General features: G+C 41.7%; 1 protein-coding gene across 2 annotated transcripts in view; it reads right to left on the bottom strand.

The window, feature by feature from the left end:
* The window catches only part of LOC124154404, a 54,856-nt gene extending 35,548 nt beyond the window's left edge, over positions 1-19,308 (bottom strand). Inside the window, exons 1-4 of one of the 2 annotated variants that reach the window (XM_046528109.1) lie at positions 19,121-19,308; positions 16,167-16,258; positions 13,318-13,433; positions 10,535-10,683 (exon numbers count right to left, since the gene is read on the bottom strand). In XM_046528109.1, the coding sequence (XP_046384065.1) occupies positions 10,535-10,683; positions 13,318-13,433; positions 16,167-16,258; positions 19,121-19,175 (412 nt within the window). In that variant the 5' untranslated portion in view covers positions 19,176-19,308. The remainder of the gene's footprint in view (positions 1-10,534; positions 10,684-13,317; positions 13,434-16,166; positions 16,259-19,120) is intronic. The other variant, XM_046528108.1, reaches the window with a different exon arrangement.
* Between the last annotated feature and the right edge of the window lie 811 nt (positions 19,309-20,119).

The raw sequence follows: 20,119 nt of genomic DNA, 5'->3' as shown, positions 1-20,119 counted from the left end.
AATAGGTGATTCAGGGAATCAGTTATTTTCACAAGGGAGGCATTGAGGAGCTCGAGAGACTTTGCTTGACCCCCGAACGACTCCTCCCAGCGAGATATTGATTTGCGAATTTCACTTTGATCCGACCGGATATCAGCAAGATTAGCAGAAAAATCTTTCAAGATATCACTCACACGATCAGGAGACAAACTAGAACTTGCGGACTCGTTCTCAGGAGCTTTTCTGATTTGCTCTCCATCACTGCCACAGCCGATCTTAGCCCGACAAACGTCGCGATACCATGGTCTACGTTTGTCACTAAGCTCCTTAAATTCCACTTCAGGTATTGAAAGGCACAGCGGATGGTAATGGGCCTTACACTCACAGCAAGAGAGCGACTTCTGCTCGCGCTTGATCGATTTAACACATGCACTGCAGTTAGGCATTGCGTAGCACAGGAGAGAACCGGAGAGAACGATCCGAACCACACGAAGGCTGAGCTCGAACTAATCGGGGTAATTGTCCCACTTAGTCCACAGTTGAAGGTGGTACGTTTTCCTTTCTTTTTTAAATTTATGTTGACTCCTAATTCATCGCAGTGCTGAAGCGAATATAATAATTTTCCGGTTTCATCGCCCTTACAGCTATCCCTTTTCTCCGCTTGATTAAGTAATTGCATACCTCAAGATACACCTTAACTCGAGCATTTAATTTGGATGTTATTTGCATTAAAACTAATGTATTATATAGACGGTCTTAACCTTAAATTTAGTATCTATTGCCAACAAAACCCAACGCTAGGCAAAGCAACGTAATGCTCTCGATGGGCTCTTCGCCTAGTGGCGCCTCTACCGGCCACAAATCTGAACTGGCTTCAAAATATGAACATGTCTAAAGCCCTAGTTCAGGGGGGCTGCGGCGAACACACTCCAAAAAACAAAAGTAAAACAAAATGCACCACTCTGCGGCAAATACGATTAAGAAGTTTACCGAACAAACTTCATACTCTCGTAAGATTCTTTCATATCAGTTCCAAGAGCTAACAGTATTGAGAGGAGCTCATTTCCATTATGTAAGAGAACAGCCTCTGAAATAACCTTGGAGGAATCAATGAACAAACGCCAATCATCTGCGTTGAATTCAAAATTAAAAGGTTCCATAACAGAGAGAACATCATTGCAAAAAGTAAAGTTGTTTTCTAACGGAAAAATTAATTTTAATTCGTCTTGGCGAGATCGATACATATAAATTTTCATATTAGGATCCACTAATTTTCAACCCTTTAATCGTGATCATAAGATTGCACTCTGCTTTTTGGATAAATTTAAATCGCGCACTAATTCGTTTAAATCCTCTTGCGTTATCGAATGAGGTCCACCAGATGTAGTCGGTCAAAAATTCGAGTTTTCGAATCCTCCATTATCATATTCTTGATTACTTTCTAAATCTTCGCAAAGATTAATATATTCATTTGGTTCCGGCACTTGTAAATTTTCGGAGTGAGGGACCGGTAGTATCTTTGATTCCAAATTGTTTGGATATTTTACTGGGTGTTTTTAGTTCGGTGTAATTCGTTTCATTTTTTTAAACAAAAATAACAGTCTGATATATGATACTTAAGCTCCCGCCGTATCACAGGGACGGCAAAATTCTAATGAAGTTTACCATGAGACCAACCAGTAAAAGCCTTGCACAGGTGCAACGCGTCACATGGGGAGCCTATGGGTGGCCCATGCATCTTGATCACCCAACAGGCAGTGAAAATGAAGCTTATGACACTGTCTAAAAAAGGGAGCAATATTCCGCCTAAGACTTTTAAAAGTAATTTCTCCGCACATGCAACAAACGTCATCGGGATGGTCCATGCACTATATAGGCATGATGAAAGCTAGGCCACTTCTCAGCCCTGGTCAGCCTGTCGACTCTGGACTAGCCCGAACCTGGTGCCACGTGTCAGCACGTCAACTCATCGGAACTCATCTTTTGAAGCCTACGCGATCTTCATTCGATATCTACCGCTGCAGATGCTGCGGCAATCACCGCGGGACTTCCCGCGAGAGACTTCGCGTCATTTCCCCGTCGCCTACGGGGCACCCGTGGGGCCGCGGCTGGCTGGGTCTGTCCCTAAATTCAGACCTGGTCACCGCGGTTATCACCTTCGGGTGGTGCCTAGCACCCGGCGACTCCCCTAAAGGTTTTCCTGGATGTTAGTACTCGGGCCTCTGGGTCATAGTATCGCCCATTGCACCCCCGAGGAACACGGAAGGGTTCCCTCGTTAGGACATTAGGCCCTTACAAGCCCTCCCTTGTCCTCCCCAACGAGCCACGTGGCCGCCATGGAACACATGGCGGCCTCCGGAACCAGCGAATCAGAAGCTTCCGATGAACAAATGGATTCCGAATCCCAGGAATCCATATCCCCGGACTCTCCTGAGGCCAGTCAAGACGCCACTACAGTTACTGTGCATCAAGAGCATGGTAGCGTCAACGCCAATGCCAGTTCATCAAGCGAACAACATTTGGCCAATCTAGGGCCCGTTGATCATGGCATTATTCCCGCGTCACGACCACTGGTCGACTCCCCGATTACTATTCCCACTGAAATTGAAGAGCCAGTCATTACCTTTTCCTTCCCAAAGGCAAAACTGTTAGATCCCGCGTTTTGTTCTGCTGTCGGATTACCTCCCCCGCTAAACCCTATTGACGATAAATTCACCGAATGGAGAAAACGGCGCCGCATCGGCACTTCGCCACCACTCTCACCACCGGCTCTCCAAATCAGCAATAGATTTGATGTTCTAAGCGAAAATCCCGATATTGGCCCTCTTCAGGGCCCTACCCAAGACCTCGCTACTGGAATCTCTGAAGCCAGCGCCACCCCGTCGCAAACACAGGCTCCACAGACCTCTGCTACCTCCCAACGACCTTCTTCCGGAACCCCTACCACCTCCACTAGAAAAATTCCGCCCATATTCTTAAAGGATCAGTCAAACTGGTCGATAAAATACCGAAGAATGGTAGGAGCCACCTCCAGCCCTCCTGTCTGCAACACCACTGGGACCCAAGTCCGGGTGCAATGCCATTCTCCTGATGACTACAGGAAATTAGTCAAATTATTTTCTGAAAACAAATGGGAATATTACACGTACCAGCTCCCGGAGGATATAAAATGCTACCTTATTGTGCGTGGCCTGATGAGAGACACCGCGATCGATGAAATTCGTGACAACCTAGACGTGATACTAACACATTAATTGATGCGCCGAAGGCGCGATTATAGCTGTACCGGTGAACCCAATTCACCCTAACCAGCCAGGTTACATTAGAACAATTTTTGTGCGCAGTTGTTTGTGTTGTGAGGGTAGTGATTTGTTTGTGTGAGCAGAAACTTAAAACTATTGAGGAGGTAGATATTTACATTGGAATTAATTTAATACAATATTACATAATAACAGGTTATCTTTACCTTGATGATAAGGAGTTTGTTACATTTTGTATGGATGATGAGGGTGGAGTTATTTTACTCTCTTTTTATACATATATAAATATTTTTTTTTCTTTTGATTTTTATAATCTTTTATAATTTTTTTTTTTTTTATTTTTGTTTTCCATTTTTTTATGTTTTTTATCATTTTTTTATGTTTTCTTTTCTTTATATATATATTTTTTTCTTTTCTTTTCATATTATATTGTCATCATCAATTGTTAGATTAGATATGACATTTTATATACCTTTAATTAGAGTGAATGAATGACTAATTTTCTAGAAGAAAGACATAGGAAAGACTCATAGGCGAGTAATGAATTGAGGCAGTTTGTATGTAGTAGGGATTGTTGGGTTATAATCCCAGATGTATTTGAGAAGTGTATTGTGGGTTGCCCCGAGTCTGGACTTGTTTATGGTTGGTCCTGTAGGAGTAGCAGTTGATTCAGGAGGAATTGTTTCTTTTCCACTTTGGAGTGGAGAGAGGAGAGGTGTGTGCTAATGTTACTGAACCACGTGAATAGTTCGTTGTCAGCAGGTTGGGGAATAGCGGATGGATCAAGTGGAGGGAATCCGTGATTGGTGGCGGCGGCGTATGAACGAGGTAGTGAGGGAGGAAGGGGGGTGGCTTGGTTGGTTGAGTTTGCAAGACGACGGGCTGCCATTGCAGCTTTTGCCGCTCGATGTTTTTCGCAGCCTCTGTAGCTGGCGGTGTGATCAGAAGAGCAGAGAGCGCATTTAGCTGGTTCCTTATCAGTTTTTGTGCATTCTGACGACGCGTGGTCGCCTGCGCATTTCACACATTTGGGGGGAAGGCAGCAGTGGTTCTTGGTGTGACCTATGGCCTGACACCTATGACATTGAACGGGAATAGCTGGTTTTTTGAAGGTATCTATTTTAACGCCGAGACCGACGAGGTGATTGATTGCCATGAATTTAGCTGCGTCTATTGTGTGTTCTGTTATTACATGGACAACCTGTGTTGGGTATTTGGGGACTGAGGTATGGCCTTGGTCTCGCTGCCTTTGAGACGGTCGGGTGGAGAAGATTCTGGAGCATGAGATTACAGGGAATCCTAGATTTTGCAGATCTGTTAGTATTTCATTGTCATCAACTGAGGCAAAAGTACCTCGCAGAGAGAATTCTCTGCGCCTGTTTTCTTGCAGGCAGTATGTGCTGTAGGGGATATTTAGGTTGTTCAATGTTGCTTTGGCTGCAATGAAGTCGGCTACGTTAGAGCACTTGATAATTGCAGAAGAGTTCGATGTTGCGTGAGAGATTGGAGGAAATTGGCAATTTTTAATTAATTGGGCATGTAGGGCTGGCCATTTGGAAGTATCTGCTACTTGAATGGGAGGTATTTTCTGTTTTTTATTGACTGCCATCGTTGAGTGAAGCTCATCTTGTGGGGTGGATGCATTGCAATCCATTAGATCGCCTGTTGTGGGGTTGACATTGGTGCTTTTAGCGGCCATTGTGGTGTTTACCGTGTTAGGAGGTGTAAGCATGTGATTGGCAGGTTTAGATTGGCTACCAGAGGGCGTTTTTGTTGACTTTGTGATTTTGGCCCTCTTAAGGACCTCTACTGGAACGGCTTGTCCTAGGACCTCGGGAGTGGTATCGTTGGAATTGTCATTGTGTGGGGGTTCAGTTTCAATAACAATCTGGTAATTGGCCCTCTTAAGGGCCTCTACTGGAATGGCTTGTCCTAGGACCTCGGGAGTGGTATCGTTGGAATTGTCATTGTGTGGGGGTTCAGTTTCAATAACAATCTGGTAATTGGTCCCCTTAAGGGCCGTGTCACTTATGGCTTGGTTTGGCACAGTGGTGGGAGTTTTTTGTCTTTGGGGTTTAGGTTCATGGTTGGTGGTCGCTTTTGACTTAGAGTTGGATTTTTTGATCGTCGTTTTGTTGTTGACGTCTTTAGTTTTGGCGCTGTCGCCATTGACTTGTGCCAGAGGGGCAAATTTGTTTTTGTCAGCAAATATGGGTGTGATTGTGATTTGCTTTCCGCGATTACGTGCGGAAGCCGACTGAAAGGTAGAGTCCAGACTCTGACATGGGGCCTGCGCGGACCTTCTCTGGCTGGCCGGGTTTGCTGGTGGGTTTAGAGTGGTTGGTGGAGGAACAGATGGTGACGCGGCCGGAACTGGGATGGCCGGAGTGGTGGAATTCGGGTTTTCCGCTGGTTTCGAGTTGAAAATGGTCCCCTTAAGGTCCTGTTTGGCGTCAGCCGGCAGTTTAGCGAGCAATTCAATTATTCTCCGCAGCAGGGCATTGGTGTCCTCAGCGGCTGATGACGCAGAGCTCATTGGGGCCGCCATGGACTCCATGGCGGCCTGATGGTAGCATTGGGGAGGGCAGGGAGGACTGTTTGGGGTCCCTAATGAGTGGACCCGGCCGCTTTCTCCGGGGGTGCAATGGGCGATTCCAACGGCCCAGAAGCCCGGGTACTAACGGCCAGGAAGACCAAGGGAATTTGCCGCAGGTGAAAAGACGCCACCCGAAGGTGAGAACCGCGACGGCTACGCCCAAATTTAGGTACAGGCGCAGCCAGCCGCAGCCCTTCGGGCGCTCTTTTGGCGACTAGGGAGTAGGCGTTTAGCCGATTGCGTTGTCTTCTTCCCACAGGAGGTTGCGTGAAGTCCGCGGCCGGAGCAGTTGATGGTGCGACTTCTTCTGGGGTTGCTTCTGCCCAAGGTTTCAGATCGGAAGGCTCAAGCGTGTTGAATTGTTCCTAGACGTGATAGGAGTTTCAGTCGATGATATAGTGCAGCTTCGCACCACCAGGCCCACTAATGCAATTCGCCAGCAACGCGAACGTGAACTTGCAGCCAACCCGGAGCAAACTCTACCACCTCTGCAACCCCGTCCTTTGCCGCTATTCCAGCTGAAACTATCTAATGCTGATGACAAGGACAGATTTATGAAAATCTCGCACCTATGTGGCCTAAAAGTCACAATTGACAATTACAAACCGTCTCCTGGCCCCCCGCAGTGCACCCGCTGTCAGAACTTTGGCCACACGTATAAATCATGCGGGCTTCAAACGCGCTGCGTCAGATGTGGCGGTAACCACTCGCACTCAACCTGTGATGTTTTCAGACCTGCGCCAGCCAAGTGCGCAAATTGTGAAGGCCCTCACCCTGCCAGCTACAAAGGTTGCCCAGCTTATAAATCCTATGCAGAGAAGCTAAAAAGTAGCCGTTATCTCAGAGCAACTCCCGTCCCCACTGCTGCTGATTTTCCCTCGTTTCCGAACCAATCCTCCTCCGCTGCTACTCCCTCCGCCTCTCCTTCACCTCCTCCTGACTTCGACATCCGTTCTATCCTCTCCTCGCTACTCACCCCATCCATTAAACAGAAACTTTCTTCCTTTCTAACTAACCTCGTCAAAAAACTCCTTACCCCTTCCTCTACCCCTAAATCAGAAATTATCTTTAACGAGATTATACATATGGCACTTTCCCTGCTTAGCGATGTCTAGACAACCAGCCTCACAATTGAAGATCCTACAGTGGAATATTAATTGCCTGCACCCAAAACAGGAAGAAGTTCGCCACCTTTTGATCCAACATTCTGTTGACGCTGCTCTTATACAAGAGACTCTTCTCAAGCCTGACAAAACCATTTACTTTCCTGGCTATCAAAAATTCAGAATGGACCGCCTTGACAATGCTGGTGGCGGAGTTCTATTGTTAATTAAAAACTCCTTATCGGCCACTCAACTCCCCTATAATCAAAAATCCTCCGTAGAAGCCGTCGGCGCCTCCATCCGTACCAGACTCGGCAACGTCAACCTTTGGTCAACCTATCGGCCCCCGAGGAAACCAACTAGGGAGGAATTCAAGCAAATCGGAGAACTCCTTCAAGGCCGTTCCATAGTAGGAGGAGACTTAAATTCCAAGCACGTCTCTTGGGGCTGGCACCTGGCCGGCTCCATGTTACTGACTTGCCAGAGAAATTTAAATTTTGCCCTGCTTGCTCCTTCCTCTCCTACTCACCTCTCCTCCCATGGCACCAACGACATCCTTGATATAGCCCTAACCAATAACTTGCCATCCTCTGCTCCTCCAACCACTCTCGATTCCACAGCCTCCGACCATCTCCCAATTATCTATTCCATTCCTTGTTCCCCCGAGCAGCGGGTTCAAAACCTAAAAACGAAAACGAATTACTCAAAATTTCGTCGAATTACAGGTGACAACTCGCATGAATTGTCCAACCTCCCACTCACCACCAGAGCTGATGCTGATCTCTTTATTGAGAAACTTACGTCTCTGATTCAAGATGCCGCCAAAGAGGCATCCTTTTTACCGCCACCTTCTTCGTTCTCCGAACCCATTCCTCCGCACATTCTTACGACAATCAGACATCGTAACGCTGCCAGAAAGGTTTGGCAACATACCCGGCTCCGAGAAGATAGAATGAAGTTCAACGCGCTCCGCAACAGGGTGCAAAGACTAATTAAGGAACTTCGCCAGAAATCCTGGGACTCAAAAGTGTCATCATTGCAATGCTCTGACGGCTCCATTTGGCCGATCACTAAGGCCCTTAAGAATCCAAGGCGCGACCCCCCGTCATTAATCTCTCCGAATGGAAGAGCTACCACGAACGTGGAAAAAGCCGAAGTCTTCGCTTCCATGCTCGAAAAGAGATATATTAATGACCTGCATTCTCCTCATGAGCAATCCTGTGAAGACACTTGGCTGAGTCTGCAGCGCTGCCCAACTAGTGAACCAGACTTCATTACTCTCCATGAAATCGAGGCCACTATCCGCATCCTTAAACCCAAATCCGCTCCCGGACCGGACAACATCCCCAACAGACTCCTCAAAAACCTTCCTCAACCTACCATTCTTCTTCTGCAACAACTTTACAACTTCCTTCTATCCACCTGCTATTTCCCATCTTCATGGAAAATAGCCAAAATTATTATGATTCCCAAACCCGGTATACCTCCCACCCTTCCTTCATCTTACCGGCCCATCAGTCTGCTCTGTACGTTATCTAAACTGTTTGAAAAACTCATCCACCGCAGGCTCAGCCAAGTTCTTCTGAATGAAGACATAATTAGACCGGAACAAACAGGATTCCGAAGGAAAACCTCCACCGTTCACCAGATTGTTCGCCTCGCTGAAGCCATAACTTCTGGCTTCAACCAACGGTTAATCACTCATGCGGTGTTCTTGGACCTCGAAGCAGCCTTCGACCGGGTTTGGACCCTGGGCCTCATCCATAAGCTTTCCTCCTTAAAAATTCCCTCCCACCTCCTCAAACTAATTCAATCATTTATATCAGACCGCTCCTTCTTTGTAACCCTTAATTCCGACATCTCTTCCCGCTATCCCATATCCTCTGGCGTCCCGCAAGGCGCCATCCTATCACCCATACTCTTTAACCTTTATGTAAATGACACCCCTTCCCTTCCAAACACCCAACTATTCCTCTACGCAGACGATACCACCATCCTTGCCCAGGGTTCGGACCCGGAACGAACGGCTGACTTGGCGCAAAGTCACCTCGATGAGTACGAGGACTGGGCTAGAAGTGGAAGCTCAGCGTTAACGCGACCAAGTGTACGCATGTTGTGTTCTCCCGGCGAACCAGGACAGGCGACGGCCAGCGGCTTCACTACGGAAACCAGCGGATTCCTAAACAACTATCCACTAAATTTCTTGGAGTTCTTTTGGACAAGAAACTCACCTGGAAGTCACACATCTCTTACTCTATTAACAAAGCAAAAGGAGTCCAAGCGGCGTTATATCCCTTATTGAAATCAACCTCGCCTTTGCGCTTAAAAACTAAACTACTTCTGTACAATATCTGCATCAAACCTTTATTATCCTATGCATCTCCAGCCTGGCTTCATGCAGCACCAACGCATCTCAAGAGGATTCAATCCGCCGAAAATGCCATACTGAGGAAAATTATCGGGGCTCCCTGGTTTATCGCCAACAGAAATATAAGAAAAGACCTGAAGATTTCTCCCCTTCTCACAACCTTGAAGGCTTCTTTGGCGAAATTCGAAAGATCTTTTGCCGCCACTCAAAACGACATACTGAAAAACCTTTGGGACTATACCCCTTCAGTTCTGGCTAAACATAATGTCCCAAAAACCGCCCTTATCCCTTCCCATATCCCCACCCCTACCTAAATAAAAAAAAGTAAATTAACGAAATGCCATGATCAGCCAGCGATTTAATTATTCCGGAACCAACTAACTGAAATGAATCCCTCAGTAGACAGCTTCACAGCTGGGAGCTTGAGTCTACATACCAACAATGAAAAATCGGCGTTGCGTTGCGTTGCCACTTCTCAGCGATTACGATGAAATAATGCTACAATATCCTGTGAGCAACAAAATTCTCGAACTATATTCAAAGAAAAAACAAAGGTCTTCACGGGCCGAAAGTTGGTTACGTACTGGTAGGAAGTGGCAGATGATTCAGCATTGCTTTAAACAAAACGATAAGATAGTGCAAATTTATAATTTAAATCGAAACTTGAAGCTTGTACGTGGTGGAGGTGCTCCATATTGACGAAGTGTCTTTTATTGACAGCAGGTTTATACATGTTTTGACAGAATAGGAAGTCATGACAGCGTAGGACAACATTTTTTGGCAGGAAATTAATATTTCACCAGATCATGCTATCACATAACATAATTGAATTAAATTACTACTTTCGCAAAATCAAAAACATACATTAAGCTATCCTAAGGATAAGATGTGATAGAATGAATCTAAGCACAAATTCGCACTCAGCGCAAAAAATACGTCAAAGATCACCCAATGATGTCTCTGGGACAAAATCTATGTTGACCAGTGTTGGCTACCGGGAGAATTGAGAGGAGAGCTGTGTCAAACCAGTCGTAGAATTATTGACCAGCGATGATGTCGATGATGAATTATTTCCTTTGATATTGGAAAAAAAATACTAAGACTAAAATTTCGCGATTCACTCAATTCACTCGTAATTTAAGGAAGGAATTTTTATCATTATGCCATCATGTCCCAAGAGATATTTTACGCTAATAACAAATAATTTACACTAAATGTCAAAACGTACCTCTTAAAATGCCATTCTCATCGCACATGCCCGTCAATATATCTTCAGACAATTTCAAAAGGAAAGGCACCATCGTTCTCGCCTTGTTGGACACTTCTGTAAAGTTTTTAGAACCTTCATTCACGCAGCGCAAAATGTCAGTCTGCATTCTGCGGATAAAAAAAATATTCAGTCACAAAATCAGTGAAAAAAGTAACTCGCTCAATCATTCATTCATTCAAACCGAAGGTTGGTTTTGCTAGGTGAGGGTAAAGGCTGACCCGGAATAAGCCAAAGGCTTGTGAAGGCCACAAATTCAGGGTAGGGGGACAATTCCTTACCCTGGACCACGGCGCACTTAGTGGACTCTTGATTAGGGGTGATCGAAGGCTTCACTGTTATATGAACCCTGAACCTTTCTATCAACATCCAAGCGCTCTAACCACTAGGCTACCACTAACTTACTTTGAAAATATTTCCAAGGTTTTTTATCATATGACTATGTTTCTTTATATATTTATACGGTAAGTCCTTTTTTACGAACTTTCAGAGACACGAACAATAAAAAAATTGAAGCGTGTCCTAAATTTCAAAATTTGGCGCCTTTGACATGGATGACGCAATGCGGTGAGACGTAGATAAACTAAGGAGGTTGTAAATATCTGGAGGGGGCACCGCTGATTTTGAGCGTGGAGCGAAGTGTGGACGGAATGGGGGTGCTTGGGTAGGACAAGCCACGACCACTTTGACCAAAACAAAGACAATTCCATGAGGGTCAATGCTTACTATTTGGTGAAATTTTTGGTCAGAATTCGTTCATACATTTAAATAACCTATGGAACGTACATTGTAAACTTTTTTTCCTTACTTCATAGGTAGGATTCGCAAGGATATGACTCAAACATCTTTTCTCAGGGAAAAATTATTATCAATCACCACGGTTACGTTCTATAAACAGCTCAGCTGAAAAAAAATTTTACGAGAGTAAACTAATCATTTTCTTGCACTCATACTGGCATTTAATTTTATTATAGCCAACAGAAATCTGACAAAAATAATTTTAGTAGTAATAATTGTTATATAATAATAATAATTAAGTAATAAAGTATAATTTCAAGAATATCCCCACCAGTAAAGTGGCTACCCAGTCTAAACGGAAGCGTACAGGAAAGTGTTCTCGAAATGTTGCGGGAGTGTTCAGGAAGCGTTTAACGGTATGTGGACGCATCCCGGCAGCTTTCCGAACAGTCCCTCAACACTACCTGACTGTCGACCCTTCGCTTGCCGAACGCTACCTCCCCACTTCCTGGTTGAAACGCTTCCCGGACGCTTCCTGAACACTCCCCTCGTGTCCCGCTTTATAAAACGGAAAATGGAAAGTGAAATTTTTCAAAATCAAATTAAATATTTATTTACCAATTTAAACGCGCTACATAAATTATGAATTCAAGGATAAAAAATTATTGTTTTCTTTTCCCTAAAGCATTCCCCTAGTATATGGTGACAATAAATAGGAAAAACACTGGTGGAAGGACCAGTTAAATACCGTTAAAGGCCTTGCGTGGTCATAAAAGGCCCCTTTCCGCGCGACCCTCCTCGGCGAGGATTGAAAAGGGAGGAGAGGGACAAAGAGCATAGGTTGTCACCTTTCCCAGAAACTTTTTATTTCCCTCCCTCTTTCGCATGCCGACTTAATCTCTTAACAATACTTCAATATCCGAAGCATACTTCTTACACGTAGAATGTTTCGGACAAAAATCTAATCCTTACCATCTTCACTAGAGTAATGCGTTAAATGGTCAAGGCGATCGATCCATTATCCTGGTAATAGTATTTTAGGTCAATACTGACTATGTGCCATGCTTCAAATAACGATTTTTAAGAATTTATTTTGAAAAAATTGATAAATCGACCTCAGTTACCGAGCCTCAGGGTCCCGCGTCGCGTAGCTCAGACATGACGCGCGATCGAAAAATCGCTCTCATTTCCTTGGTCGCAAACTTTTTTCCAAGGTTTCTTCGCAGTATTCTTAAGAAATTTCTACTTCACACTGTGATGTAAATTTCCCGATTACGACATTTCGTAAACGAAAGATAATGTCTACTTTATTCAAAATTTCACGCGAAAAATGGGTACGCCATTGTGTGTTGTAAACCATGCAGATGTGAACCAAAATCTTCAAAAATCATGAACAACATAGCCAAAGCATCTGTTTAAAGGAATATTGTACTTTTTATTCCATAAAAATCATACAACTACAACACCACCTGCTTAAGTTGAAAGATTTTCGTAGAAAAACGAGATCGCGCGCGTTTTTGAAAAATTGGTCATGTTTGAGGTGCTGTATCTCAGCAACAAATCAAATGCATGTAAAATGGCATATATATCCATAATTAGGCATCATGTATGAGTATTTATGCTAAGTTTTAAGTCTCTATCTAAAAAAAAGCCATTTTGGACTTTTGTCCGACTTTTTCCGATTTCAGACCACTGCCTGTGCGTTGTGAAGTCTGTTCAGTGTTTCGCGCGTTTTTCCTTCTCGATCAGACACTTGAGATTTTGTTCCATTCTGGTCCAACTTATTAACAAAATTTCCATAAGGAAAAATATTTTAAAATTTTCTCAATAGATGCGTTAGTTATGTTTGTTAATTTCAGAAATTAATTCAGTTAAAATTGATTGCGTGATACACCTGTTTTATGCTACGTGCTGGTGATTGGTCACCCTCAGCCAATCGCCCTAGAGATGACTCGTAGAGTATTATGTAATTTACAGAAACTTCAATTAAAATCTCACGAACTCACCTGCAAATGTGGATACACCTGAGGCATTTGGTGCCGCTGTGAAGACGAATCGTCTCATTCAATGCTTCCTCCGTGAACATTTGCTCATGGCACTTAGCAAATTCTATGGTCCAGTTCTGTAAAGTGAAATGTTTCATTTTAATAAATAATCAGAATGAATAACACAGAAGGATGGTTCTTAACATTTACCAAAGTTAAAGGTGTGGGTGTGTTGGGGTCCTTAAGATAAGTCCCAAAGTTAAAGATTTTGCGAGCATTCAGGCTGAAATAAGATAAAAGCACCTATGGAGATTAAATCGCTACTACAAATTGTAACCTATCCCTTGGGATACAACCTTTTCGCGGTGGAAAGGCTTGCAAGTCCCTATGACCTCTGACCTATGGCTGCACTGGCGGGATTAATTCTAAATTATTCCCGGTAGGGCCACCCACGCCAGATAGGTCGAAGGGTAGGAGCCAGACGAAAGGTAGTCCACGTGATGGTGTCACGTAAAAAAACACTGTTGGAAGGGAAGTGAGAAACCCTAAGAATTTAGGGAGGGATAGTAAGAAAAGGTTTTTCGAGCTAGTACGCAGGATCTATGAGGAAGGGTGTTGGCGGGAGGATTTCGTGAAGTATCCAATTCCACTACTTACCGAAAACGAAGAAAGATGCGGAATGAGGAGATTATAGGACTATTTGCCTGATATCGCACGTGGTGAGAGTGGTACTGAGGATATTGAACAGGCGAATGGAGGCGAGGGCAAACGAGTATTTGGGGGAAGAGCAGTTTGGTTTTAGAAAAGGGAAGTCAACTCGTGACGCAATAGCAATAATGAGGTCCTTCGTGGAGAGGAACCTAGAATATGACCAAGACGTGTATGGCTGTTTCGTGGATTTTGAAAAAGCATTTGATATGAGTGAACTAGGTGAAGTTAATGGATGTTCTAGAGAAAATAGGTATAGATTGGAGGGATAGGCGACTCATTCGTAAACTGCATATGGCCCGGACTGCGCAAGTGAGGGTATCGGACGGAGACTCTGGGTGGGCAACTATTGGCTGAGGAGTTAGGCAAGGCTATCCGCTATCGCCGCTACTTTTTAACATGTGCGCTGAGAAGATGGTAAGAGAAGCGTAGGATGAGTTGGAAGCTGAAGTAAAAGTGGGAGGAATGATGTTTAAATCGGTGAGGTTCGCAGATGATCAGGCGTTGATTAGCCAGTCAGCTTGGGGACTGCAGGCTCTAGTGGATGCATTTTTCCCTGTTTGACGTCACAAATAGTGCCATATTTTTTCCTATTTGAATATTACTTACGTCCGAAGTTAATTTTCGTTTATTCCTTAGCTGCGTTTTGTTTCCTTCTTGAACTAACAAAACAAGAGTTGTTATGGTTGATTAAACAAAGTGAGAATTTAAGAAAAAAATTTGGTTCATATGTATAAAGCTAAGTTCTATAGCCCTTTCGCATCGCCCAAATAATTCCATGAATATTCAAGATCCTTAAAAATCGCAGACATAATTTTTAATAAAAATTTCTACAGTTCTCAAATATAGAAATTTTGTCAGGAAAGTACTTGTCCAGCCTCGCGAGTAGCGAAAGACAATTTTATGCAGGCAGTAATGCGGTAACATGGAGACATTATAACCAGCTACCTAATCATGTAGAACAATTGAGGGGTTGAGAAGCCAAGGGGTACAAGTGATTTCTCTCTCAACATAATTAGGTAAACTTAATTGTTTGAAAAAATTAACAAAAACTTGGTTGCCAAGGGATACGAGTGAGTCTCTTTTCTGTGCTGACATTGGGTGGAAAATCAAATGCACTACTAAACATCTAATTGATCTCGTTTGTTTTTCTACCTCTAACTTCTGTACCTAACTCTGCGTAAAAAAAGAAATCACTTGTACCCCTTGGCTTCTCACCAACTCAATTGACTTTTCTGCATGAGAATTTGAAAAGATCAAATATTACATAATTCATTTACGCATGCAATCTTTATTACAGTGGTGCAAATGCTTTCACTCAGGGCTCTTTCTAGCAGTTAGGATACATTTGAAAAAGTTGAATTGTTGACGTATTAATAGAGGTTAACTTATTTCACTTGTGCCCATGGAACTGTTTAAGACACGTTCATTTTCATGCATCTCCTAATTCTGACACAATTACCATCAACATTTTTCATTATCTCTTCCTAAGCATTCAGAATATCAAGTCCTCAAGGGGATTCGAAAAATGGGAATAAGTTGGTGAATACATTGTCATATTGCCAGATCCAGAAATGACCAAACTCGACTCGACTCGATACGCGCAAGTAGTTTTCAATTCGACTCGATACTCGACTCGAGATCAAAAAGCACTACTCGCACATCCCTACAAGTAGATTTATAAAATTAAAAGATTCTACCCATTCTTTGATTTTTTTAAATGGCCGAAAGGTAGATTTTAATTTCCGAGGTGTGGAATACTCAATAAATATTGACGTTACGTATGCTATATTAAAAAAATTTTCCAAACTCTTCATGTAAAAAAATATTGATATTGTTCTTCTTGCTTTAAATGAACCTGAAAGACGAAAATTGCCCCGCGGCAATGAAAACTACCACAATGGCGATTTTTATTACGAGAATTTACGAGATTTTCCCATTTAAATTATGTGATGGTCATATTCAAAGTTCCCTGGCTTCATGCACTGGCTTCATACCGATCACTCTGCGTTGTGTTTAGCCACCAGAATTGCATTTTTTAGTGTTCAGCGCGGTCGATTCACCTTTGATATCAGTGCGTAGACAGTAAACCAAGGTATCTTTTTCACGAGCATTATAATTAATCAATCATAAGTGAAATGACACATTGAGTATGTACCTACGAGGAAATTATTTTGGCATTCTTCATAATGCTCTCCAGGCTCATAGTTTAAAGGTGAAAAAGCAGCGGCAAATGTAGCTATCAAGCAGATACCTGAAAATAAAAATAAAATGACACTTGAATGAATGGCAGAAAATTATTAAATGTCATGATTTTCGGTGGCAATTAGGCGCATGCTTTATTTTCTTCAATCTTAAATTCACGGCAAGGCATTTAGGTACATAATTAAATGGATGATTAACGGTACCACGATTTAAAAGATTCAAGAATTGATTATATAAGTGAGTATAATGTAGTGGAAAAGCATGAATGAAGATTGTTCACTTGGTTTTAAGATATTCTCGTTGAAGCACAATCTCTATCCATGAAAGTAACATCGGACTGGCCAGCGGCGTGAAGAAATATTGTTCGCTTTACCGGCGAATTAACTGGATAAAGGTACTAGAAAAACCCGAGAAAGCCTTAGCTTACGTATCGCCTGATAGGAAAGCGAGTCCCTCGAGTTTAAGGCGTAATGTCGTTTAAGCTACGGAACCATTTTCAATGCGACTAGAAGCATAGGAGTGTCGTTTTATTTCTACGTCGAGTTATAGACAAAACAGTCTCCTGCTTCAAGGTGTACCTTGTAGTTAATTTTTTCTATAAAAAGTACCCCTTTGTGGTGGGTAAAATCTCGTTGAGCCCACCGTTGAGCACTTACCGCTCCTGCATTTTTCGTTCCATTAAAGCGCAGTTTTTTTATATGAGGAAGCTTGATGTATGCCAAACTGTTTGCGGAAAACAAATTGGTCACATCATTTTAAATTAAAGAAGTCGTTGAAAACAACGCAAACCCCTGCTCGCTTCGTAACCAATGGCCCAATTTATCTACATCTAAATCTGTATGCTACCCATAAAAGCAAGCCGCATAAAAAGGATAATCCATTGGTTCTGTTGTGTTCGTGAAATTAAATTAATTCATTTCGTTTATTAGTACACAGATTTGAGATAGACTTAGAAAATAAAAATAGATGACAAGTCAATTTAAATGAATAAATTTATAAATATGAATAAATATTTAAAATGCTGGGATACACACAGGAATTCAGGCACAAATTATATATGATATGATAATTATTTAGACAGAATCTAACTTCAGTTTTAGAGACAATATGACTCAAGAAAATAACCGTGGAATAGCCAGGTAATAGAGATAACTTCATGTACCCTTTTGGTGTCTATGTTCAATCAAGATCTGCATATTTTTTCCAAGATGGAGACTTTAATTATCATATAGTAACTAAAAAAAGATACCAATTTATTGGTTCATTCAGGGTATTTTGCCTATGTTTTACATTTCTTCTTGAAGGTATAATGCACTTAATTCAGGTACTGAGGGTATTAAAGTTGAATATCTGTGGTGTATTCAAAATTGGTTGATACTTATCCATATTTATAGCAATGAATATCTATTTTTTTAAATGGATTTTATCGTGTCACAGTATTGAACCTTGACGGAGTCACGGCAGTTGCACAAAAGGTGGGAAGATTCCTTAGAGGAAAACTCATTTACTTATGACAGAAATCGAACCTGCCATGATTACCCGCCAGGTAGGTATGACAACATTTGATCAACTGCTTTAAGTGATTTTTGAAGAAGGCTTTTTATTGAGCAAAATTTTCTTCTCTTGAATTTTCGCACCGTATGGAGCTCAACACTGTTCCTGGGAAACATTCATAGGACAGTCTCAAGATTGAATTTCCAAGATCAACGAATTTTACGAATCGCGGAATCATTTTTCTTATTTTTTTAGTTCATTTGACGACATTATGTATCAAGTTCTATTCTCAATTCACAGGATTATTAGGTTTTTCATTAATTAAAAACTAAGCAGGCCGTGGCACGTGGCGACTGAAAACACAACTTTTTATAACACCATACAAATGTTAGTCGCGTATTACTTACTGAATTCAACCAAAGCTATTTTCAATAGCACTAGCCGTTATTTTTTTTTTAACTTTATTAAGGTTTAACTTTCAGTGAACGATGGTTTTTCTCGTTGTGATTGAAGTAGTATTAATTATTTTTGCAAAGAAATGAATGTCTTCAGTTTCATTATTCTATTCCTTGATAATTTGTAACGAAAAAAATGGCCGAGATTGCGACGACTATAGCGATTAAAAATAACATTTTACAAGCTGTTTGAAATGGACTAAGGATGTGCATTGAGTCCGTGTCTGAAATTGGACTAAAACTCACTTTCATAATCGCATGCGAGAATAACTTTGGGGAATACGATATATTAAAGGCATTCGTGTGAAATAAGTAGGTATATTCTCACTATATTCAACCAGCAATACTAAAAAATAGAGATATAAGTCTAAATATTTCACGATTTTATTACTTATGCTCTATTTAAACTATGTATTATCATTACATATTATTGGCATATATGGATCCTCGTTTAGGGGTACATGACTCCCCTGGTCCATTTTCCTCACATTCGCCCTTGTAGAGACTACCATTTACAATTCTAAACATCGAGACTGGGGTACTGCACTCGCTTGCCGAGCTTCTTATCTGCTGAAAATTTTCTGATGTCTTTTCACACCTAAGTACCGTCGAATGTGATTTTGATATCTATGTGTATAAAAACTTTGAGTAAATTATACGTTAAAGTAACCCATATTAGAGGTATCCCAAGAACCACTCACTGTAAAAAAATACGTCTGCAAATATTGAATGAATTCCTGGATCATTTTCCCGATGTTTCCATGCATAAAGTAAAAATGACTACCACAGGCTAATAAGTATCAAGAATGTTCAAAATAATGTTTTTCACGGAATAAAGAAAATTATTTAAAATTAACTCACCCAAAATGAGTGCTGAAAAGATACTAATTTCAATACCGTTTCAAGAATATTCAAAACAATGTTTTTGACGGAACAAAGTAAAATATTTAAAAATAACTCACCCATAATGAGTACTGACATGATTGAAGACGTAGAGAAGGTATTAAGTAACTTCATCGTGACAGAAATATTGCACAGAAGAGTATTTCCAGCGGAATAATTTTCATAGAATTTCAACGAGTTAAAGTAACATTCAAGGCACTGTTCTTTTCAGATCATGAAACTCAATCGAAGTAATTCACTAGTAAAATATTTCCAACCCATTTTCCACTATCTCTATGGGGGTCACGATCCTTTGGACGTGACGGAGAGATAGGAAGAAGTACGCATCATCCCAGTTCCAATTTCATCACTCGAGAACATTTGGTTTTCAAGACTATGTTGGCGAGAAAACCAGATGTTCAAAGGTCTCAAAATTATAACGTAATTTTATTCACATTTTCGACGTATGTAACGTATTTGAAAGGCCTAAACGACTTTTCTTTTAGCAATTTTGAAATGTTTCAGCTTATTTCGTAGTGAAAACTATGGGGAAAATGCTAAAAATTTTCGTCCAACTTATCTTTAACGTAATTCATAGTAGGGATGGACTGATCCAGGATTGTTTTCGGATCCGGATTCGGATCGGGTCCTTGATTTTCGGAGCCGGATCTTTCGGAACGGATATTTTCGGATCAAAATCCATTTTCTAATTCCTGCTATTAAACGAAGTAATTATTCAAGTTTATTATGGGTACATGCAATCAAAGGAATGCTTTTTATATTTTCATACACATTTTAATATTTTAATAAATTAAAGATCAATTTTATAGGCTTTCAAGCTGTTTTTTTAAAAAAAACATCTTTAAATACTCAGGACCTAAACTGTTACGCTTGGGTTTGGAAATGAAAATAGGAAAAATCTTCGGATATACCACTGACCAGTGGAGTAGCGGGAGGGGGAAGTCCGGGGGGTCCGGTCCCCCCGAAATATAAAAACACAATGAACTTCCTTCATAAAAGGAAACAAAATATTGAAAAATTGTGAATTTCTTCTTCAAATGTACCACTAAGCCAGAGCA

This window comes from Ischnura elegans, chromosome 2 (genome assembly GCF_921293095.1).
Source record: "Ischnura elegans chromosome 2, ioIscEleg1.1, whole genome shotgun sequence".
Taxonomy (NCBI): Eukaryota; Metazoa; Arthropoda; class Insecta; order Odonata; family Coenagrionidae; genus Ischnura; species Ischnura elegans.
This window is presented reverse-complemented; position numbering and strand designations above follow the sequence as displayed.